This window comes from Sphaerodactylus townsendi, linkage group LG07, assembly GCF_021028975.2.
Source record: "Sphaerodactylus townsendi isolate TG3544 linkage group LG07, MPM_Stown_v2.3, whole genome shotgun sequence".
Lineage (NCBI taxonomy): Eukaryota > Metazoa > Chordata > Lepidosauria > Squamata > Sphaerodactylidae > Sphaerodactylus > Sphaerodactylus townsendi.
The window spans coordinates 102537804-102562488 of NC_059431.1; the positions used below are offsets into that span (position 1 = coordinate 102537804).

At 43.8% G+C, this 24685-nt stretch overlaps 1 protein-coding gene across 3 annotated transcripts in view; it reads left to right on the plus strand.

Annotated features, from left to right (window-relative positions):
• The window catches only part of CPLX1 (complexin 1), a 203528-nt gene extending 196455 nt beyond the window's left edge, over nucleotides 1-7073 (plus strand). For all 3 annotated transcript variants that reach the window (XM_048504067.1, XM_048504066.1, XM_048504065.1), the window contains one exon: nucleotides 116-7073. In XM_048504067.1, the coding sequence (XP_048360024.1) occupies nucleotides 116-313 (198 nt within the window). In that variant the 3' untranslated portion in view covers nucleotides 314-7073. The remainder of the gene's footprint in view (nucleotides 1-115) is intronic.
• The last annotated feature ends 17612 nt before the right edge of the window (nucleotides 7074-24685 follow it).

Here is a 24685-nt window from a genome sequence, read left to right on the forward strand (position 1 = left end):
AAAAGCAAATATTAACATTTAACAGGTATCCTCTATGGCTTTAGTACATAGTTCTTTCCTGAGAGAGTGACAATGTCTTGGCTTCCCCCTCCCCTCTTCCCATTCCTTTCTGCAGTATGGAATCAAGAAGAAGGAAGAAAGGGAAGCAGAGGCCCAAGCAGCTCTGGAAGCCAATGCTGAAGGAAGCCTGACACGTCCAAAGAAGGCCATCCCTCCTGGCTGTGGCGACGAGGAGGAGGAGGAAGAAGAAAGCATTCTAGACACCGTTATCAAATACCTGCCTGGCCCCCTGCAAGACATGTTTAAGAAGTAACGTAGCTACAGACTGTCAGCCTGTCCATGGACAGTTCAGCGGTGGATTTCTCCTTAATAAAACGGGGAATGTCTACTCGCCACCCATCATGCAACCTCTGACCCTGCCCCCTGCCACTCCAACTCCAGTCATTCATTCCAATCCACCCCTGACCCCACCGATTCCCCTCCATTCCTTATTTTGTACATACTCACCTTTAGTAGATGCCTCCAAATGGATGTAAAGATTAACAAGCTGCAGTCTACACAACTTTTTATTATTATGAAGCCATAGTACTATGTGTGTTTAATAAAGGAAGGTGTACATTGATCAGAGGGAAGGGACAGATAGCACGCTTGCTTTCATCTCCTTGCTGACTGCCACCAGCAGTCAGCGGGAGGGTTCCTGTTGGCTTATTTTGGGTTTTTTTCTAATCCATTTGGTAACCATGGGTTAGGCTACCCCAACAATCAACAGCATTAGAATTTCGCTCCTAGAGGGCTGAGCTGAAAATACTCACTGTTTTAAGGAACATTTCTGGCAATGTCAAAAAAAAAAAACCCCAACCCTGACCCTTCTCTTTCAAGGAGGTTTTGGCATTGCCTATGAAAATGTTGCCTGTCATTTAACATTGGCCTCTTGTATTCCCCCTCTCCACTGATTTTATTTGCCCTTCAGTGGTGTTATCACAGAGCCCAATCCACAAAAGCAATGATGCCACTCTATTCATGCCGTGATTCCTGATTGGTTGGGACCATTCATATGATTAATCCAGAAAGGATGCACTCATTTGCAATTGGCTTTGCTCCAAGCAGTGATATCATATTGTCAAATCTGATTGGGTGCCTCACATCATTCCATTCACTGTGTGGTCTCTGAGAAGCTGAAGTTACCCATGTGACTAATCCAGCAGGAGAGATAAATGGTGCAGAAGCCTGGGAAACCACAGCATTGAACATGTCACAAAAAAAGAGAAAATTCCCATGCTCAGAGCATTGAGTTCCCAAAATTATTATCTGCGCAATCCAAAAAAACAAACTTGAGAATATTCAGCACAGCCCTACTATTCTAGACCAGGGATATGTCCAACGTATGTGGGAAGAGATCTTTGTTTTTTATTATTTGTCATAATTGAAAAGAGATCATTTGGAAGCCAGAACCATGTGCTCCTCAACTATCCAACCCAGTATGGGAGAACTGTGCCCATTTGTACTTTCTCGGACACTCCTAAAGTAGATCTTCTAGCTTTGAGAATAGCCATAACAAGGAGGCAGCAAGAAAAGCATTGGCGTTATCTAAAATACTGTCTTCCCTTCTGCCAGCACCTTCCTTGAATCCTGACTCTACTAGTGCAGAGATAGTTAGATAGTCTGCAATATCGAAACAACTTTGTTGAAATCCTCAACATTTCTTTTCACACACACACACACACACACACACACACACACACACACACACACACACACACACACACACACACACACACACACACACATGGCCTAGCCATTAACTGAAATAGGCGGGCTCCCTTGAAGATACTCCCAGCTTTTTTCCCAGAAAGTTCTGTGTTTGCTTTATAAAGAAAGTCAGCTTCTAGCAGGCATTTGGCACTTTAAGCAAGATTAACTAAACATCTTATCCTTTTAATGCATTAATTTAGTATAGATGGATAAATAAAATAAATAATGGTCAACAAAACGTAGTGAGATATATATTTTTCAAAAGCAATGAGTAAATGGCTTTGGGGAAACTCATTAGATTATTTTTGTAAAGAGGGTAACGAGACTGGGAAGTGTCATAAATGAACAAAAAAAATTAGATACTTTTGCCCGGCATCTCATTCAACAGGTCCGCAGCAAGCAGCCAGGTTTCATTTTGCCATGCTAGCAACACACAATTAGTCAGTCTTTATTACAGTCATAGACCAGCATAAGGTAGGTCAAATATAATCAATTAAAAGATAAGATATATTAAAACAAATACATACTAAAACTTATCTGATGGAAAGTAAAAAATGGGAATCCAAGAAAAGTATAGGAACATAAATGAAATGGGGGGATAAGGACATAAATATTATAAAGAAACAAAAAACTTAAAAACTAAAATTTGTATGTATATTTTTTTACAACACTGACACTGGAGAAACACATTCTATTGTTTCTATGAGTCCAGATTCACAGGGACATTGCCTCTCTCGCTAAGGGGAGACAATGTTTTGTTTCTCCACTATTGGCTTTCGAGGACAACTGAGGAAAGAGCACAGCATTGTGGCACAACAACAGCTCTGCAAAGTTTAGTACTTTAAGGTTAGTTAAATATAGGATAGAAGAGATAGAGTATCTATTGGATTCACTAGCAATAAAAGTTGGACCTGGCTAGATGTGATTGGTGCTGACTGTCTGCCACATGCTGTTTAGTGATTTCTTTGGCCTGCTCAGAACCCATGCTGAGTAAAAGTTGTGGAGAGAAACCCAGAGGTGAAATTTTAGATACCACTGCATGTTTCCATGTTGATTGAAAGTCATCACTCCTACAACTCAATCGAGATGAGGCAATGAATGGGTCGAGGGATTGGCGCATCTGCCCCCTCCACCGGTGGAAGGGGGGCGCCCTTGCCAGCAGAAAAGGCAAAGGCACCCACAACCAGTCACCCCTCCACTCCATGGCAGCAAAATCCAAAAGTCAGAGTCATCGTGGAGCAACGCTGGTATCCAATCAGATACTGGTGCAGGGGAGGGCAGGCCACACTGTTCCTGGGGGTGAGGCCAAATTTAGTTGGCTTTCATGCCAGGAATTCCGTGACCCAGGGCTTGGAATTATACTACCCAAAGGGTGGCATAACTCCATTAAGTCCTATGGAAAGCTTTCAGGTGGCCAGGGAGGGGGGGCTCCTGCCCTCCACACTACCTGACCATTGATGCTCCATGAATAGTACTTGGGCATTTTGGCAGATGCCATGATTTTGGTTTTCTAATAATTAAGTCCTAATTTGTCCATCTTACAACACAAAAGGCGTTCTTGAAAGAATTACTGCCTCATCTGCATGGAGTAGAACTGAAATGTGTCTTCCAACAAGTTTTTTTTTTGGGGGGGGGGTGAAAGTTCATGTTATAAAAATGGCCCACCATCTCATTAATACAGAAGTTAAAAGTGTGGCTGGTATGCATTCTGTTTAACTCCTTTCTCAGTTTCAATAGCACTATTTTTATAGAAAGATAACTCTGAGGCTTGCATCATACTTTGATTGAGGTCTCTTCAAGCAACATATGTATTAAGTAAAGTAGATGTCAGTCAAATGAGGAGGCCTCCAGTTTTTTTCCACAGTTTAGCTCTATATATAAAATCAAAGGCTTCTTTAAAGTCTATAAGTAGCATAAAGGAAGACTGTATTGTTACTGGAGTATTTTTCAATGAAATGATGGAGTACTCAGTGGATTGGCCTTCCCTAAAACTAGCTTGCTTTTCCACAAATATGTTTTCTTGTTTCAGCCAATCCTGGACTTTCCATTGTAAATGTCTTGCACAGAGTTTACTGATGGTGTTGAGAAGGCCAATTGGTCTGTAACTAGCAGAGTCTCCCTTTTTTGCTTTTTATACATTGGGACAATTATTGAGAGCCCCCAATCATCAGGAATGCAACCATGGATATCAATACACATAAATGAGTGAGGCCAGAATGGGGCCCCAGAATTCCAAGTTCTTTTTAACGGCCTATGAAAGATTTAGATCTTACCCTGGGGCTTTCCCCACTCTTCACTAGATTATAAGATTGGGGGAACACAATCAAGAGGTCACCACAGCTAGGGATGGTACTGGCCTGTGACGTTCCCAGCTCTGAAGGCCATGTGGAAGCCAACTACAGTAGGCTGTACAGCTGGGAAGATCTCTGGCCTGCCCCCACTGTGCCGAGGGAGCTAGCTGTGGCTCAGGAGTGTCCCAGAGCACTGCAGTATCTGCCACCAGCATTTTTGCTCCTCCACCAGTATAAATGCCCTAGAGAGGGCCCACGCCACATCCAGAAGTCGATTCCCTATTACCCTGGATTGGGCCATTAATTCCTGTCCCTATCACAGGTGCTCACATAGATAAGCTTTCTAAATAATGTCTAGATCATCCACTTTCATCAGAGATGTCCACATAGTTTTCTAAAAGTATGTTTCCCAGATCCCGGGAGGGTTATGGCAATCCATCATAGATGGAGCATTGCTTTGGGAGCATGATATGGTATGCCAAAATAAAGCTGAGTCACTGGGGATGACTGTTTGAATGAGTTGTGACCAATTGTTTTTCATGGCTTCCTTTTCCTTCCATGCTAGCAGTGTGTTTTTAAAGTCTTTTTTTGCTGGAGGAGATCCAGTGCAGCTGGTGCTACAGTGTGGAATACATAATCCTGATAAATGGCAGCAAAAGCTTTCTTGGCATTAACATAGTCCTTATCAAGTCATAGCCTGGAATAGTGCTGTTGCTGTCTCAAAGATGCTTTGAGTTAAATATAGTTATAATTCTTGGGTCAGGACATTATAATTCTCTAAGAATTCATCAGAGGTTCAACTGATATCAGAGCAGATTGGAGTAACTGTAGATGACCTGAGTCTAATAACTCAGTTATTTAGATTTGGCTTGGTGATAAGTTCTTCCCAATGGTGTTAGTGAAGATTGATACCAATCCTCAATATGTGTCTTTCGAATAAAGGCATTTAACTGGAACAAGATTGGAGAGTAGTCACTATTGAACCTAGGTATAACCTTTAAGATCTTAACATGAGGTCCCCAGAGACAATGGTATAGTCAACAGCACTCATTCTAGCCTCAGACAGGTAGGTGAATTCAGCTGAATGGTTCCTTTCAGGATCACCATTTAATATGTGGAAATTTAGCCTAAAGGCCATTTGTGCCAAGCAGAAATCTGCAAAATTTGAGTACTGATCTTTTGAACAGTGGGCGTAGATCCATCAGTTTCAAAGTTGGGAGGGGAAAATTTGTATTGTGTTGTGTTTGTATTGTGTTTAGAGGGCATGATCATTGGGGTCCAATCTAGCATTAAAGTCCCCTCCCAGGATTACAAATATATTTGGATTTAGCAGTGTAAGGTCAGCAACGTATGCTTCCAATTCGGGCCAGAAGGTTTTGATCTGAGCTTTGTGCCTTGTTGGGGGCATTATAAGCATTTATTACCAGCAGGACATGATATTTAACTTGAATTAACACTGCCACTGCATATGACTTAAATGAGAGAAGAGGCTTTGATATGGCATGAAAAGTAGTAGAAGCTAGCACGCACTCACGCACACCGCCCCCATTTTGCTCTTCCATACTTTTCCCCTGATTCTGCCCCAACTGAGAATGAATGGCATCCATTTAATAACAGATCATCGCTAGTCCATGTTTCTTGAATTAATAAGTTATCAAACTGGAAAAGAAAATAAGTGAAACAAGGGTCTAGACCACATAGCCACATTCCAGATTAAAAGTTGACCTTATGCTGGTCACTTGAATGTCAATCGGTTGCACTGCAAGCCAGGAGCTGGGTGGATACTTTTTGAAAAGGAAGATGGTGGAGATAATTGTAATTGTCTCTCCCTCTTTTGAGAGGGAACAGTCAGGTACCATCTAGTTCCTGCATTTCCTTCTCTTCCATTTGATTGATCATCAAACCTCTTTTCTGCTTATGGGGGGGCCCCGGCGAGCTTGTAGCTCTGGCAATGAAACTGGGAGAATCAAAGATGCATAGGCAGCAAAATGTGGGATCACTGTCAAGAGGGGACCCCAGGTCTTTAACAGAGGGGGCATCCTTTGACATGTCCAATAGAAGAGGTGATGAGAGAGTCTGTTTTTCCTGTAAGCACACATCCCTCTGGGTCAGAAGAGGCTCCTGGGAGTTAATACTTGACTGAAGTTTGTTTTGTTTGCCAGATAATTTCTTTTGGCTATCTGCTACTTGGGATTGCATGGGCTCTCTAAACGTTGCTGGTAAAGAGCTCTCAGAAACATCACCATCAACATCACTGTCATTTTAATTGCAGAAAAAGTCAGAGTAGTGTACTTGCATCTTTCTGCATGTCGGAGGTAAGAAAGAAGCAGATATATTGGTGCTGGACTTCCATATTCCTACCCACTTCGGGAGGATGTGTCAGAACGGTCGTCTTGATGTCTGCTAGTTTTTCCTTCAAATTAATAAGTTCTATGTTGATATATTTATCTCCTTTCTCAAAGAATGCTTTGGCTCTCTGGACTTGGTGTGGCTGGCAGTTTTACTGCATATGGAGCCATTGATTTTCATTGCTCTTTTCTGTAAGGTCATGACTTTTTGTCAATTTCCAAGTGATAAGGTCCCGGGTTAACTCATCCTTAAAGACTGACAGTCCAGACGAGGTGAGTCTGCCAGAAGAATTTGCATTTTCATATAAGTTCTTCTGGAAAGAACTGCCTGGGTGAAAGTCAGAAATATGGGTTTCACTTTTCTTAAAATAGGCAGATAGCAAAAATATTTCAAGTGTACTGCACCATTTTGGCAATTTAGGAGCTGGGATAAGAAGCTGGGTCACTGGAGTTTTATGGCTAATCCATGTATCTGACATAGAATATGACAAGATGTTGGATCATGCCAGCTAAACTGTCATGCTTTACCCCAAACCATGGTTTGGTAAAGGCGGAAAGAATTCTTGGTTAGTCCTCATGAACTAAAATTTCCAGGTTGCTCTTAGGGAAAATAATTGATGGTTACAACCCATTTCAACTGATAAATGTCGATAATTCATATTGGCTGCCAGTAGTTTATAAAGAAATCATGGTCCAAAGTCTGATAAGTTTACAACTGTTTGTGGTATGTTTTTATTTATTATTATTTATTTTATTCCTTCTTAAGGAATCATCGCACAAGATGAGGCTTTGCTGTACGGTGTGTTCGGCACACATTTACGCCTGGTTACAGGGAACACTATTACTTTGAAACAAACTGTGCTGTAGAGGAATCTGACTTAAGCTTGGTTGATTAATCAGCTTTTTATTGATTTTTGCTTTGTTCATTTATTTTTAAAGAGAACTCACTGCAGCCTGGTCATAGAGTGAGAAAGGAAAGTCAGGTTTTCTTTGAAGTTCAGTCCCATTTTGTTCAGTGGTGCTTACTCCTAGGATAGTACTTTTAGGATTACTGCCCAAAACTGCAGAAAAAGACTGAGATGCAAAGGTCCTTAACAGTATATGGGATGCTACTGTGATTTCAGTGTTTATGAGTGAAGGAAAAGCCAGGCTAGTGGATTTATTGCACATAAGCTTGAAATAGGTGGACTAAGATACTCAATATAAACTCTTTAAACTCATATAATAGAGTCTTCCCTGATCTTCTGATCTTTTCCATTTTGGGTTGCAAATAGATCCTGGTATCTTTTTAACGTTCTCCTGTACTGCGTGCAGAAAACTAGAACTTCAGGTGGGCGCTTCAAATGTAATCACCACCTTGATCTACTACGTTTTGACATGCAAGGACACGTGGGCGAATGTTCAAAAATGTAATATCTCCCCTACACCCCTTCAATTTGAACTGATACAGGCCACAAAGATCTCTACCCCAGACAGCTCTGAATTAAACAACTGAAGTAACGCCCAGCTCCAAGGGTCCTTTTCTACCCAAGTGCCTAAACTGATGTGAACGCAGTCACCACGGCACTTCTCCACCCTGAAATGAAATGTTGACACAGTTCCTGAATTCCCAATTCACTTTTGACCCCACTGACGATGAGGACCACTACCAAAACACTAACTCCCAATACTCAACAACAACCAAAGAGAAGCGTGGTTCTTTGCATGGATTCTGAATATCTCTTTGTCCTTTCATGCTCTTTTTTTAACATATTAGCATCACAAATGTGTTCAATCTCAGGTATATGAGGTCTTTTGTTAGCTTTTTTTGAAAATGGGTTTTTATCGATACAGAAATGCTTGGGCTGTTCCTTTTTTTTTGCCAATTTCTGCATTTCAGTTCTCCTGTTTTCCCCCAAATTGTTGTGTTTAGTTACAAAAAAAAGCAGTGTTAATCCATGCGCCTTCATTTTAGGGAGCAGCCGAGTGACTGACAGTTTTGCATTGACTTTCAGAAACTTGCATTTATCTTTAGAGAAAGCCATATGAAATCAGACTGCAATATTAATTCTGAATGCTATTCTATGTTTCAATCTAAACACAGACCCCACCTACCACATATCAGAATTGTGTGCAAAATCACCTTGGTATTTCTCCGTCTCTGTTTCTCCAGTACCCAAATGTCAGCTTTGTTTCCATTCACACAGTCCTTCAGCCAAGAACCAACATGCCAGTGATGTTCAACACATCTTCCGAGCAGGCTCTTAGATCACTAGAACCAATTGTTGTTAGGAACCCGTCGTTGTGACCTGAATGTAATGTCCTATGTATATCCAAACTCGTTTATCTGTATCGTTTTATTCCGTGTTAACCGAGATTCCGGTTATATGTGATCAGTCGGCAACATCTTTCAGTAAATGTCTTTTTAAATGATGCTTGTTTTCACAGTTCACATGACTAAAACAAAAAAAAGACAACAAAAAGAACTCGCTGGGCATTTTCTAATAGGGCAACAAATAAAAATGCTCCTTTTTTTCCCCCTCTCCAAGTTGCATGCAGCACCTTCCAAAGCAGTCAGGAAGGTGACTTCAAGTAGAGACTTTGTGAATGTAAATTTTGTTCGTTATCTGCCTGCTACTTTTCTCCTGCATGATGTGGGTTCAATGGTACAACGTTCTTTTCAAATGGAATCACAGCCAATAAACAACAACAAAACAAATGGTAATAATACAAAAGTGGTTTCTTCCCCTTTTTTCCCCTTCATTCTGCCATGAAATTTCTGCTCGTGGAGAAGCACTGTTCTGCATGGGAGCAATTTGGAGGAATACCACCAAAAGTACACTGAATGGGAAACTACAGCCAATCTTCTTTATTGTTTTATTTTACAAAATTTGTCTCCTGTCTTTCTGCCCCCCACAAAGACCACCAAGTGACTAACAAATGAAAACATGCACACTAAAACTTCATTTAAAAACCATTAAAACCATCCACCCACCCCACATCATTAAAACAATTAAAACCAAAATTAAAAGACATATAAAGAATATCAACCAATACATTGGGCAGGAAGGAGAGGTTGTGAAGGGAATGCCAAATAAAACCAAAATGTCTTCACTTGCTGGTGGAAGATGGCAAGAAGGGGAAAGATTAATCTCCCTGGGAAGAAAGTTCCAGGGATTGGGTACCTGGGTTGCCATGCTCCTAATCTCAGGAGGGAGGGGTGAGAGGAGAGGAATCCTAAAGGAAGGAGAACTCTGGATATCTGAGAAATGCAACTGCAATGCGAAATGCATATCAAAATATACATTTGTGTCATTCATGCACTGCATTTTAGGTGGATCCTACTATGTAATTGTTCCTATCCAGCTCAAGAGTCCAATCCTAAAAATGGTTACATCTTTTAAATCCTATTAGTATCAATGAAAGGTTTCGTATTGCATACTGAACTTGGTTTTTAAAAGGCATTGTCATAAGACTGGTCGTGCCAGAATGGGGATGGGAATGCGCCATTATTTGCCCACCCAACTGAAAACGGCACAATACTAGTGGATGGGAATCAAACTTGAGTCCACATTCCAGTGAGCGCTTGATGGCATCACATTAGTTTTTGCCTCCTCCTGCTCAACTTGGCACAGCTTTAAGTGTTCCGCCGGCCTCAGAAGCTGTTCTCGAACAGAAGAAAAGTTCCAGATTTTGCTAATTAGAGTTAACAGCAGAGAAGTCAATTCATAGTGAAGTTTACAGGTCCAGCAAATGATACATGTGCAGAGGATAAACAAGGAATCAGACCCAGTGCACAAAATTGGCTGCATTATAATCATGATGTACACTGGAGAACAATTTCACTTGGTTTCCATTTGTTCAGTTTCACCAAGGCACCAGATGATGTAATGCTGTTGACTTCAAACCCTCACCATAGAGTTCAATCCATGTTACTTGCAATGTCTGTTGGATTAAACAATTCACCACGTAGTATTTGTTTTCTTCACCCTACGCTGTTCAGTTTGGATCTTACGCCTTTGCTCCATGCAAACTTCTCTCTGGGGCTCATCCTCCACTACAGATCCTGCTCCCTGTGGGACCAAGCACTTCCACATGTGCTAGACCAGTGTCTCTCAGTGAGCTGTAAAGTGCTCAGCTCAAGACAAATGCATTCCACAGTGGTGTACCGCTTTTGTAGCACACAGAGATGAGCATGCACAGACCAAAGGTATAGGCTCCAAGCCTCTGCCTTCCATATTGTTCCCCCATCCTTCCTTAAGGGTATATCACATTTTCCTAGGTGGGAGGGCTACCACAAAGACACTTGGGAGGAGGACAAGTTCTTTAAAAAGTTAAGGTCGTTAACGGTTTAATTCTGCAAAAGCAGCATGTTTGAACCTACTGGATTTTTTCAGTTGAGGATAGCATTTTTCTCCTATGCAAGGAACTGGCACAAGAAGGTCTTGTGCTGGAGTCCTTGCATGAGGACAAAATGGCATGGTTAGCAGACCAGTTCTGTAGGACCCAAGCCATTGCTTGTTAAAGAACCTTTGTTTCTTTACACAATAATTTATTTACTTATTTACTTCTTTAGCCCTGACTAGCTCAAACTTGTCAAAGCTGGGAAGCTTGGTAGGGTCAGCCATGGTTGACACCTGGATGGGAGCACCCCAAGGAAGACTGGGGTTGCTTTGCAGAGGAAGGCAATGGCAAACCACCTGTAAATGTCTCTTGCCCAGCACAGCCCAACACAGTGGCAATGCGTGAAAACAGCTACAGAAATAAAAGATCATTAAAACACTAAAAGGATAAGATCATAAGAACATAAGAACTAGCCTGCTGGATCAGACCAGAGTCCATCTAGTCCAGCACTCTGCTACTCGCAGTGGCCCACCAGGTGCCTTTGGGAGCTCACATGCAGGATATGAAAGCAATGGCCTTCTGCTGCTGCTGCTCCCAAGCACCTGGTATGCTAAGGCATTTGCAATCTCAGATTAGAGAGGATCAAGATTGGTAGCCATAGATCAACTTCTCCTCCATAAATCTGTCCAAGCCCTTTTTAAAGCTATCCAGGTTAGTGGCCATCACCACCTCCTGTGGCAGCATATTCCAAACACCAATCACACATTGCATGAAGAAATGTTTCCTTTTATTTGTCCTAATTCTTCCCCCCTGTTGCTCTTTGTTGCTCTGAAGAAAAGGTCTCTGTTGCTCTGAAGAAAAGATCTCAAGACCTGGTATTAAAAACCAGCCAGCTTTAGGAACAAAATATGGGCAACATGGCACCTTGAAGTCCTTGGAGAAAGGAGGGAATTAAAAAATGCCAGTTGAGGATGCATAATGAAGAATGAATGATTTGGAATCACCTGTCTAGTCCTAGCCCCGCTCCACAGCCCATTGATTCCACCTGGCCTAGTCATTAACTCCTAGTTTGGATTTTTCAGTCCGTGTTCCAGGCTCCACAGTTCCTTCAACCTCCTCCTTGGACTGTTTGCCCATTCCTGTTCTCTTCTTTTTTATTCTGGTTCTCCATGTCTCTGTTGCTCTGAACCAGCATTCCACCTTTACACTTCTGGTTTCTCTTGATCTGTGATCCCCTTCGCCCTGATGCTCGTTGACCTGATTGGACTGCTTATCTAATTCCAGACCCTGACTTACTATTACTTGTCACAATTCTCCAGGTCAAAACAGGCATGATGTGAGAGATCCATGATTGCTAACTTCCACTTAACTTTGACTAAAAAACAATGAGGATGGCATTTGGAGAGAAGGTATTTAACTCATTTGACCATTCTGTTTCCTGATCTAGATTGCACTGAAAATACCTGGGGTAACAGAGCACCTGCATGCACTGGTCTATGTATGGAATCTTGATCAGGAATAACCATCTAATTAGCCCCTCCCCCAGCATTCATTTTGTATAGAACAGTATTCCATTGTAAGAGGCCCCAAATGAAATGTGAGGTGATACAGTCCAGACACAACCTTTTTGACTTATGTTATTGGCATTCCTAACTTATATACCAGAATAGAACACGACCCACAACCTTCCCCAGATGTATATTTTGTGTGAATAGAGAGAGCAACATACATATTTTCAAGCCTTATGCTATTATTTATTTATTTATTGGATTTGTATCGCACCCTATTCTCACAGGCCTTGATATGTACAAACAAATACCCACAACAAAACTAGGTTTCCAGATACACGTACCACAGCTGGAAAATATATGTATTGCTGTATTTACACACAATGACGACGATATGTAGCATATTTAATTGATACATGAGGTAGAACACCAAAAACAACCGAAAAGGGCTACCAGCACACCAATTCAGGGAAGTAGGCCTCACTCTCTCTCACTAGGGAGGCTGGGTTTCTTCCTTCGGCAGGAGATGACCCTCCTCCCTCTACTACTGCCTGCCACACCTAACTCAGCAGTGCGGGGAGATGGGTGAGGAAATTGGGGGCAGGAGGGTTGATTGGGGTCACCAAATATCATGACATTACTTCCAACATGACCTGGAAGTGACAACCTTGCATTTGGTAGCATTCATCCAAATCTCTATGGTTAAACCATAGGGTTTGGGGCAAATGCTAGAGCATCACTGCACCAAAAGTGATGGCACTGACATAGCCAGCAAGCACCAACACACACAGGGTACCTCCCCTGCCAGATGCTAGCTTTGGCAGACAACCCTGTTCACAGTGGTGGGATTCAGCAGGTTCACACCACTTCGGCAGAACCGGTTGTTAAAATGGTGCTTGTTAACAACCAGTTGTTACATTATTTGAATCCCAGCACCAGAACTTGTTCAATTATTTAAATCACACCGCTGCCTATTCCCCATACATCTGTCCAGCTGCACCAGCCAGTCCTAATTCTGCTGGGAGTTGTGCATAAGCTTTTTCAACTTTGGTTTCCTAAAGCCGAGATCCAACCTTATGGCTTATAAAAACTGCCTCTCTTCCATTCCATTCCAACCCAGTGCCCTCCTTTGTCTTCCTGTGTGTTGAAGCTTCTTTGTATACGAGAAATTCTAAAGCTTTGTCTTTCAAATGGTGCCAGCTACAGGTGACTCTAAAACACCACCACAGGGCTTGTCAGCCTGGTCAAAAATAATTCGTGTCATTATGTCACAAGGAGAGGGGACTGAATTGGGTCCATCCATTATTTTGCTAACTTATCTGCTGAACCAGGTCTGAAGACAACTGCAGTCATCTCTGCTACCTTCATCATTATCCGCTCTTTTTTCCCTGAAGCATATTTCTGGCCTAAAACTGCCACATACAGGAGGGGGGAGAAGACAAGTTTTTCAGTTCAAGTTCCAAAAACAAGTCATTTTGAATTATCTGATAGCTAGGAAGAGAAGGTGGCTTGTAAGAGAGAAATGCAGGGTGATAATTGGCTCTATAGCAAAAGTCAGAGAATTATCTTGGCCTGTGCAATTCAACAACCTGTCATCCAAGTCCCTTAGAGATGCCTTGTCTATAGTTACGGGTAGGACAATTGCAATACAGTTGCCAACCTCTGAATTACAACTGAGCTTCAGACGACACAGGGTTGTCAATCTCCAGCTGAGACCTGGGGATCTCCCTGAATCACAGAATCTGCTCCCCTGGAGAAAATGACTGTTCTGAAGGGTAAATTCTGTGGCATTATACCCTGCCCTACATAGTCTCCAACCACAAATCTTCAATAATGTCTTAATCTGGAGTTGGCAACCCTTGTTCTCCAGGAGGAAATGATATCTTCAAAAGGTGAACTCTATGATATAACATCAATGCTGAATTCCTTTCCCTCCCCCAATTCCTTTCCCTCCCCCAATCCCACCAATCCAGCGACACTCCCAAAACTCTAGGGAGTTCTTGAGCCAGAACTAGGATATATATAACTTACCCCCAGTGGTGGGATCCAAAAATTTTAATAACAGGTTCCGATGGTGGTGGGACTCAAACAGTGGAGCCGCTGCACACACGCACCTCCAGTCCCTATTGGGCAGGGAGGTTGCTTTAGTAATCCCTTCTCGGCACTCAGAAAAAATTAGTAACCACTTCTAGAGAAGTGGTGCGAACTGGTTGGATCCCACCTCTGCTTACCCTTAAGTGTTTTAAAGGGGAACCCACTGAATGGCAAGCATGTGAGAGAAAGTCAAGTTATATCCCAGTCACGTGACATCAGAGCAAAGGGTCAAGAAGACAATGAGGCAGAACTATGACCTCACCTACGTCAAGGCCAGTATGGACAGCAGACCAAGAGAGCCATGAACAGCATATAAGCCAACACAGGAAGTTATAGATTCAGGAAGAACATGGATCCTACATAAGCTGAGGCATGTTTGGAGAAGCCAACTTCCTCACTTCTACATTCCCATCAAAGCTTTCGATGCCTGCTGTGCTGAGTCATGCTCCAGGAAGCTGGTGACAGGTTTTTGGCTTCTGGCCATCAGGAACAGAAGCAGATAGCAAACTGCTTGGAGCCAAATACAACTAAGTCCTGAAGTCTCAGAGGAGCTGAGTGTCAGGGAAGAGTGAGACTTAGGCTCATTCCGCACATGCAGAATAATGCACTTTCAAACTGCTTTCAGTGCTTTTTGAAGCTGTGCGGAATAGCAAAATCCACTTGCAAACAGTTGTGAAAGTGGTTTGAAAACTCATTATTTTTTGTGTGCAGAAGGGGCCAAAGCTGAGAATCTGTTATCCAAGATCATAGTCAGTTGGACTCTGAGGCCTGGCTACCCTGTGTTCAGTTCTACCCTGTTGGGGCTCTGACTGTCCTGAGTTGCCCTCTGTTGAGGTTCTCGCTGTTCTGAGCTCACCCCCCTGTTAGGGTTTTGGCTGGACTGGGCTCTTCTCAACTAGCTCTTCCTCTGAGAACTTCTCATTCCCCAGGGGTTAGCTCATGACACCCTGAGAAATTGTGTTCCTGAGGGTCAATGGACCCCCATGAATGATGTCAGGGAGCAATTAGGAGCCTGCAGCAGAATAGAGGTATTGGGTATTCTGCCAGAGGATTTGCTGCTTTGCCAATGTAATGGTACCTTAGGATCAAAGCCAAAGGGCTCAAAGCCAAAGGTGCTCCTTTAGGGTTACCAGCTCTGAGTTGGGGGATTCCTGGAGATTTTGTGGGGGTGGATGGACCTCAGCCAGCTATAATGCTGTAGTGGAATTCACCCTCCAAAGCAGCCATTTTTCTCCAGATGATCTGTCATAGAGAGGTCAATTGTAATTCTAGGAGGTCTCCAAACTCCACCTGGAAGTTGGCAATCCTATGCCATCTGCAGACCCAACTCTGATGCCTCCTGGAGTCTTCTGAAACCCTTCTTGCCCCACTGAGATGAAGGAAAGTGAGGGTTGGCCCTTTGCTTCAGGGAAAAAGCAATGGGGCACCACAAAACATTTCAGCAGGCGCATGGCTATCATGGGCATCATATTGAGGATCACTGTAAAATAAGCAAATGTGTTCCTACAAAGAACAACACAAATGCTACTTCTCCCCAAGAATGCCACAGGGAAAACTGCTTTCTCGAGACTTCCCAGAAGGTAGAGAATTCTGCTTGTGGCTCTTAGAAATAGCTGGGGTGGAAGATGAAAGTTGCATGAGGCCAGGTCCTCTTTATGGTATGCCAGTGGCAGGTTAGCCAGCTCTGAAACCCTGAAGTTTGGTTTCATCTGAGAGTTGCCCTAAGTTTGCCATGGGGTTCCATGTAGCAGAGATCAAAGTGAACCCAGATTGATTCAGTGCACTGAAATACTGGGGATAACAGAACAGTATAAGTTCTATGTACATCACTCCACACTCCACCTTGGCAGAAGGGTGGATATTAAAATGAAATAAAGGAATGGCAAACTCACCTGCACCGTGATACGTATCCTGCAGAGGACTGTACAGGAATGTAATGAGAAGAGACAGTACCCAGTCCCAAGGTTTTTTACCATTTAGACTGGCATAATCACACAGCATCATGAGAAGAAAATGACAGCCAAGTCTCAGATTAGGGGGGCAAAGGTAACAAAATAGATATCGCAGTAATGATCACAGTTCTGCAGGCTTCTAGCAACAACAGGCTGACACGGTGTGATCATTTCTAAAGGGCTACGTGTTGCTAACAAATATAGATGAATGTTGTGCAGAAGAGATTAGTCCCAGCATAATAAAACTAATCAAATCATGTCTTAGGCACCCCACCCCCTGAGAGTTGCTCTGTGCGTTTCATCACTCCCCGGCACGCGCACTCATCCATAATTCTTGGATCTCGCGCTAGAGTCAGCCTGACTTCCAAATATCGGCATGCCGAATCTGTAAAATGCATGAAGTGGCAGGCAGAAGAAAACTGCAGTTGGACGTGAGAAATGGCAGAGCTTCCTTTTCAAATTGTTCTGTAATGGCTCTCCGAAAAGTAAAGGAGGTCCTTTATAACCAGGGAGTATTTAGATTATTTAGATCACAAGCAGGAGATCTTTTGTGCCACTTTTCAAGACTGCAAAGGGGATGTGAATGCCCAGCATGTCAGAGATGCAGCAGGGGTGAAATCGGTCCCATGGGAAGAAAGCAGGGTAAGGATGCTTCCAAAAATCCATATGTCCCAGTTGTGCCCCAGATTTTAGAGTTCCAGATTAGTTGGCCTTCTTTCCAATGCCGAATTAATACATCAGAGACCTTTCATTGCCCTGTTTTTTAGGCTCTTTCCGCATGGGCAGAATACAGCACCCCAGGTGCAAAAACACCGTCCCTGGGGAAGTGTTTGCACAGAGCAGCAGTGCCATCCTGGCCACCCCAGAGTGATGTGAAGCTGCCACTGTAAACCTCGCTCATTGAGCGAGGTTTTTGAAAAGCGGCGTCTTCCCGCCAGTGCGGTACAAACCGCACCGGCGGGAAGACACCGCTTTTCCCGTCACCTCTACTGACCTGCCTGTCCAGCGTTGCTCTGAAGGGCTGCAGAGACCCACCCACACTGGCCCTCTGACCCCTGGAGGTTGGAGGGCAGTGTGGGCGGGTCCCTGCAGCCCTCCAGAGCGACACTGGACAGGCAGGTCAGTGGAGGCGACGGGCCAGAAGCGGCTCCATGCGGAGCCGCCTCTCCAATGTGGCGGATCTGTAGGGCTGCTTGCACGCTACCGTGAGAGCAGTCCCCAAGCCTCCACCGGCATAATTCATGCCGGTGGAGCTGCATTTCTGTCGCCGTGCTGAAACAGCCTTAATTTCTGGATGTGGGTCAAAAAAATAATGCACTTGCATTATTTGCCATACGTTTCTGTTCCTTATTTGAAGGAACTGGAATCTCTCTCAGCTCTACCTTCCCAATGTCCATATGTGCATTAATACTGTGACAAAACCATCTGAATGGGACTTTATATATTGTTGCTTTCCGGTGCACATGAGTGCACATTTCAGGAAGTGTTTCGAGGGGATGAGTGCAGACCCTACTCTACCTCTTACCCCTGGAATCCCCCCTCTCTCTCACTTGGGTAATTGCTGCCACCACTTAACTGTTGTAGGAATTGCTTTCTGAGCAGGTCAGGACAGCCACCTTCCTTTCCAAACCCTGAGGCCTTGCCTCTGTATCTCATGCTTCCCTACTCCTGGGCCCCACAGGGACAATTTACTGCCTGGTGCACCCTTGGAGAAATAGCAGCTTACCAACTGTCAGCCTTGTTCCTCCTCATACTCCCAGTTTAAAATAATGTTTCCAAGATGGTGGAGGTCTATGTGGTACAGAGAACCGCCACCAGCATCCAAAGTTAAGAAGTATTTATTGAAAAGAAAATGCTTACGAGAATACGTCTAGCACAGCATCAGATGGAGCCAGGGAGCCACACAGAAATGAGCGAAAGACAATCCCTCTGTTCCTCTTCCTATACATGCCCAATCAGATGTTAGACTGTAGGACAGACTCTTGAACTTTGGATCTCTACAGAACTTCCATCACCTGGAAGTTTTCTGCAGCTCCCTGGGGCAGCACATGGTCAAAATGGCTGCCTCCTCCAGATCTCAGATAAGAGCTCTGTCTACCCTGAGAGACCCAGCAAAAACTCCTGGCTCCCAGGAGTTTCATTCATTCCCTTTCTCCGTCTACTGACTACGTCAGCGTGGGTCAAAGAACCTTCCTGAAGTCCTTTCTAGTGTTTTGGAAATTCACTCCCCAGCAGTGTTAGACTAATTGCTAATGTGTATGTGTGCCCTTTTTTTAAGGATCCAGGGAAGAAATATGAGGTTTTATCCTCAAGGTGGGGGTAAACAGCATAAAACTCTCTGTCACTTGCTGTCAAAAACCATCATGAGTGCGGAGAGGATGCTGTCTACAATCTCAAATGCTCCCCAGAGCACTGAATGACCCCTCAAGATTTGTAGATCACTCCTGGGAGGCTGTAGGATCCCACTAAGAATCATTGGGTTAGATGTATGTCAAATACATCACTAAAAGGTTGATTCTTGCTTTCTTTTAAAGCTTCAGATAAAGCTACCCAAAATAGTCTTTGATGGATTCAAAATCTCTGGCAGAAGAGGAGACAGAATTTCCATTTCAAGAGCTCAGATGTGCCTTGTTTGTGAAGTCTGATGTGGGTAATTTGGAAGCTGAAAGAGTACATGAATGTCCAATGTGAGAAAACCCCAGGTGTACAGAGCGATGTCTGATAAGCATCAAAGAAAAACACTAAGCCTAGAAATATGACTAGCTGTTGATAGGTAATTTTAACCAGGCATGGAAATTTTAACCAGGTAATTTTAACCAGGCATGGAAATAATGTATGTGAATGGAATCAATGCCAGTAAAGAAAACATTTCTACAAATCATGGTTTTTTTAAATAGCTTCCTTAGGCTGCAACCCAAAACTGTCCAATCCAGCATGGGACACTCAGCATCTTTCTAGTAGATTATACTCAGAATACATGGTTTGCCACAACCATCAGTTCCATTGAGTCAGCTATTCACTATATTACTGCTGCATATACATTTATTAATAAAACACAACAAAAAGCAATCTGAATGTGATCATACATATGACTGCATCAGGGTTCTTTGGATGAGACGCTTTAATGATAATCTGGTAAACATCAGTAAAACACCACCCCCAAATGGCAATGCTGCATGTACAATCACAATATATGGTTCTAGAATTGGTTTTTCTAATTCTAGAATTGGTTTTAAAACTCCTCCTAGTTAACCTGGAATTAAGGAGTAGTACAGAGTGTGTAGTGTAGTACAGAGAGTGTAGTACAGAAAGAATTTCTGGAACAGTAATATTAGGAAAGGGAAAAATCCACTTATCCAGACAGACAACAAGCTATTGCATTCTTAAGGACAAGTCAATGATAGAACAGTGCTTCCAGAGGGAGCTTTTGGGGTATCGGTGATGAAGCCAGATCTGTTAGCGGCAATCCTCCGGTGGGTATGAACACAGGAGAAAAACAGACTAGCTGGTGGAGGCAACAATGATGACCTTTAGAAAGATACAGGGTTGAAAGAGAAATCTTGACCCAGACTGGAAGAAGTACGTCTAGAACAGTGGTTCTCAACCTTTCCTACAGTTTTTTCCCCTTTCTTTGAAGTGTCCACAGCTGAGCTGATCAAGTTCATCAGATAAGAGCCCCCCCGCTTATGTGGAGGAGTGGGGAATCAAACCCAGTTCTCCAGATTAGAGTCCACCACTCTTAAGCACTATACTTAAGCACCACTCTTAAACCACTACACCATGCAAGCTGTCAGATGAGACCAAGCACAGAGCAGAGTGCAACTATTAGTATATGAGCTTCAGTTTTATTTAATTGCTATTCTGAGACCAATTTTTTGCCACCTGTCTTTATCTGTGATAAATTGAGCTCCAGCTTTGGAACCTGCAACATTTGTCTCCGGAAATCTTCACTGATTCATCGACCATTTCCTAAACAAGCTTTCCAAGACCTTTCAGGTGTGTGTCACTTTTTTCAGTCGCCAGACTTTAACGAAAGGTGAGCTTTGCTTTCTGCCTGCAAATCAGCTCTCCCATAACTCCGACTTTCCCTGTAGAATTGCCAACCCGCTGCCACCCTTTCAGGATCATCCCGTTGCCGAAGCCCCGAAACCAGCAATTGATTTGATTGCCTGTCAGAACTGAGATCCTTCTCCTCTTGCTAAAGCTCTTCACAGATGGGTATTGATTCACTAACACTGGATTAAAACGGGGTTTAGACTCTATCACAGACACGTGGAGCCCTTGTCTCCTGAGCACCGTAATATAACGCTGGGTCCTTCAGGCGACATTCAGCCCAATAGCTCTTAAGCTGTCCTCGGGGATTTTAAAGCCTTTATGCGACGTTGGTGTTCGGTCCAACCTCACTAATACCTAGATTTCCTTCAAAGGAAAAGAGGAAAGATTATTTTCCTCCTCAGCCTGCCTTATCATAGTCATTGCAATGACTTCCACCCCCATCATCCAAGTCAGGACAATTTCCTTCAGAAAATAGCTGTTGTAAACAAGGCTGGATTTAGGGGGGGGGGGTTGAGAGAAGGTGCCTGCCCCCTGGTTCTGAGCTGAGGGGGGCACTACTGTGGCAGCTAGAGGTTGCAGGGGAGGCTGTCTGCCCGATGACTTCATGCACTGCACATACAGCGTGTGATGCCACCCTTCCTCCTTGGCCCACACAACTGCTGTTGGGAGAGCAAGGCAGCAAGCAGGCATGTGGAATTGAGGAGTCATAGTGCTGGCACTCACTCTCACACACACAAACAGGCACACATTGTGTGGTCCAAACCCAGGCAGGCCCCAATGCAAAATCCGAATCTTTATTAGGCATAAAACCGGTGTGTGTCAAGAATTCAAAATACAATAAGAAGGTCATTATTGCACAACTTGCAGTACACAGAGTTAAAATATAGCAATGCATTGAGGCAAGACATCCCTAAATGTGTGGCTGTCTTAGCCAAGGACCATCTTTGTGCACTGCCTGCAGCGGCAAACGGAAGAGTGCATCACCACTCCAGCATTGCTGCCTCTGGTGACTGCAGAAGCACTCCCTTATTGCAGTGGTGGCGAACCTTTGGCACCCCAGATGTTATGGACTACAATTCCCATCAGCCCCTGCTGGGAATTGTAGTCCATAACATCTGGAGTGCCAAAGGTTCACCACCACGGCCTTATTAGGACAGGCAGAGGGTCGGATCATGGCTGGGGGAGGAGGCAAGCCTATCTTTATCCTCATGCAGTTATCATAAACCTTCCCACACTCTTCCCGTGGAATGTGAGAAAGACACAGCAAAAGAAAGAGCTGTTGGGGAGGTGAGCATCCCCCAAGGCCAGAATAGCAATAGATGGCCACCTGCCATCGCCCCCCTTCAGAGCTGGCATCAGGGTCATTTCTGTTATCTACAGTTGCAAGCATCAAAGGAAGCGAAAGAAAGAGAAAGGTCCATTAACACAGAAGAGGAGACCGCCTTCTCCCAGTTGGCGTGAATGCCTTCACCAGAGGGAATTCCTTTGGTGGAAGGAGGAAACACATCCTGACATTCAGACAGCCAGTCAAAATGTCTACTCTCAGCATTTCCTCAACTCCAGTCAACTTGCAACTGTCACAGCTGATTTTAAGATTTAAGAAGAATTCTGGGAGATCCCAATGGTTGCATAATTATCTGCCAATAGAAGGGGGGGGTGATTTTCAACTGTTCCCCCTTCAGCTGGAGTCATTCAACTCACCCCTCATGCTGTTCCTCTGTCCCCCACAAGCAGCATTTTGGGGTTCATTCTTGGCTGCAGCAGGAGAGGAAGAGGAAGAAGTGAAGGTCCCATTCTGCTGTCAGAAGTCTCTTCCGTTCCTGGAAACTTACCATAGGATCGAAGTCACAGATCTTCTTTTTTTAATTTTTTAAAATTAATTTTCATCCAATGTATAAAACAAACATTATTACATGGTTTACATAATATTGAGTATGGAAGAGGAGTTATACAAAGAAATATCAAAGACATAAAAAAAGAAAATATAAAAAAATTATCATGGGTTCCTCTCTTTTTCTAAAGGAGGGGTATACAGTAAGTCAGAGCTGAAACATTATTATGCAATATCATTAACTGTTATAACATCTCGTTTTAAATCATCTATTTCCTTCTATACTGCCCCCTCCCCTGTAATATTATTGTTGAGGAACAAGTTATAAAACAAAATAAGCCCCTTTGGGGGTTGGGCGGTCTATTAAGCGGAATAAAACAACAACAACAACAACAACAACAACAATAAAATACTTATATAACTTTCTGCAGGGTGTACAAAAACTTCCCTCCTTCTTCCCTCTTCTACCCCTGCACCTAACCCCCGCCCCAAGACTTCCCCAACAGCTTATCCCCTTCTTTAAAAAAACAACTTGTATGATAATTCCAAACTTTATTGTGTTATGTTCATTAAACCTTACAAAGCTGAATCACACTCTACTCGGCTCTGAAGGAGAAAACATCACACTGCAACTGTACATTTTAAGGAACAATTATGCGGTTAGAGGGGTTTTGTCTATTTTTTTTCTCTCCCTCCCTCTAATGATTACATACTTGCAATCTTAAGAGCATCTCTAATTAAGAGAGCGTTCACGCAGGCCGGTCGGCAGCGTTGGAGGAACCGCCGGGAAGTTCACCCTCGCCACGGTCTCTCAGCAGCCTCCTTGCTTGACAGAATATTTTAGTCTCCCACTTGAGCAAAGAAGCCAGAGAGAAATTAGCAGCATCTTTGCCAGAGTACCAGCTGCTGTGTACGACTCAACACAAAGTAACTTCATTACCGGATCGGCCCTGGGAATTGGTACAAAATGAGACAAATCATTCAATTGTAGTTATATCGGATTCATGTACTTCGAGGCAGACGGGTTCATTAATTGCCACGGCTGTTGTTCCTCAGACCCCCGAACTCAGAGTGAACACGCCGCCATCTCTGAAGAAGGGATGACAGCCAACGAAGAGAGACGGATTTAATTGCCAAGGAGAGCTGGAAGAGAAAATGGCAAGTGAGAGCAAATGTGAGAGGCTGTGAAGGAGTCGGAGGGTGGGGGGTGGGGAGTAAATGAAACTTGCAAAATTTTCACCAGTCCAGAACTCTCTTTGGAGACTTGCAGTTTATTCAAAGGAAGAGAAATGGAGCCAGTATGGGGCTTCCTATCAGGGCTCCCATGGAGCCATAACCCAGCTCTCTGTATTCCTTGCCAGCTCTGTAATTGGAAACAGCCCAGCCATTGCCTCTGTACTTTGGAAGATACACATCGGAACAAGCCCTGGATGACAAAGCTACTGGGGCAGTGAGATAAAACTTCCATTGCTGGTGGGAATGAAACTTCCATTGCTGGTGGGAAAAACGATATTTTTTTAGGAGTTAAAGCAACAGGCAGAGTTTCGTTTAGGGAGCTCCTCCAATAAAGATAATAAAGCATGGGGGGGGGATTTGAATTTCATGGAGGGGGGGGAGTTTTCAGTGAGCAGGATGAGATTCCTAGACATTAAAAGCTCGCCTTTTAATATATGATTGATTGATTGTGATTGATTGATTGATTTAACCCGCCAGCCCCTACACGGCTCAGGGCGGTGAACAGCCAAGAAGATAAAAACAGTAAAATCAATCATAAATGCAATAAATAAGGAAACAATAACAATAGCAGATGATGACAGACACACACACACACACACACACACACACACACACACACACACCACTGTACCCTTGAGAGGCCAAGATGGTAATATGGGGTTCAGTACGATCAACCCGGCTGGCCAGATGGAAACGCCTGGTGGAATAGTTCAGTTTTGCAGGTCCTGTGGAAACTATGCAAATCCCACAGGGCCCTGATCTCCCTAAGGAGCCTATCCCACCAGGTAGGGGCCAGGGCCATAAAAGCCCTGGCCATCATGAAGGCCAGCCAGATGTCTTTCGGGCCAGGGACCTCTAACAGATTCTCCTCCGAAGAACGGAGGAACCTGACAGGGCAGTACGGGGAGACACGGTCCCGCAGATATGCAGGTCCAAGGCCGCTCACAACCTTGAAGGTTAAAACTAACATAATCCAGAACTCGATCAGCAGCCAGTGAAGATGGAACAGGACCGGTGTGATCCGGTCCTGGCTGGATGCTCCAGTAAGAAGCCTGGCTGCCGTATGTTGAACAAGTTTAAGTTTCCGAATCATAGTCAAAGGCAGGCCAGCATAAAGTGAGTTACAGTAATCCAGTCTGGAGCTGACTGTTGCATGGATCACTGTGGCCAAGTCATAACAGGAGAGATATGGGGCCAGTTGCCGTGCCCGCCACAAATCATGAAAAGCCACCTGGGCCATCCGAGTAACCTGGCCTTCAGCAACAGCTCAGGGTCCAAGGTTTTTGATAGATGA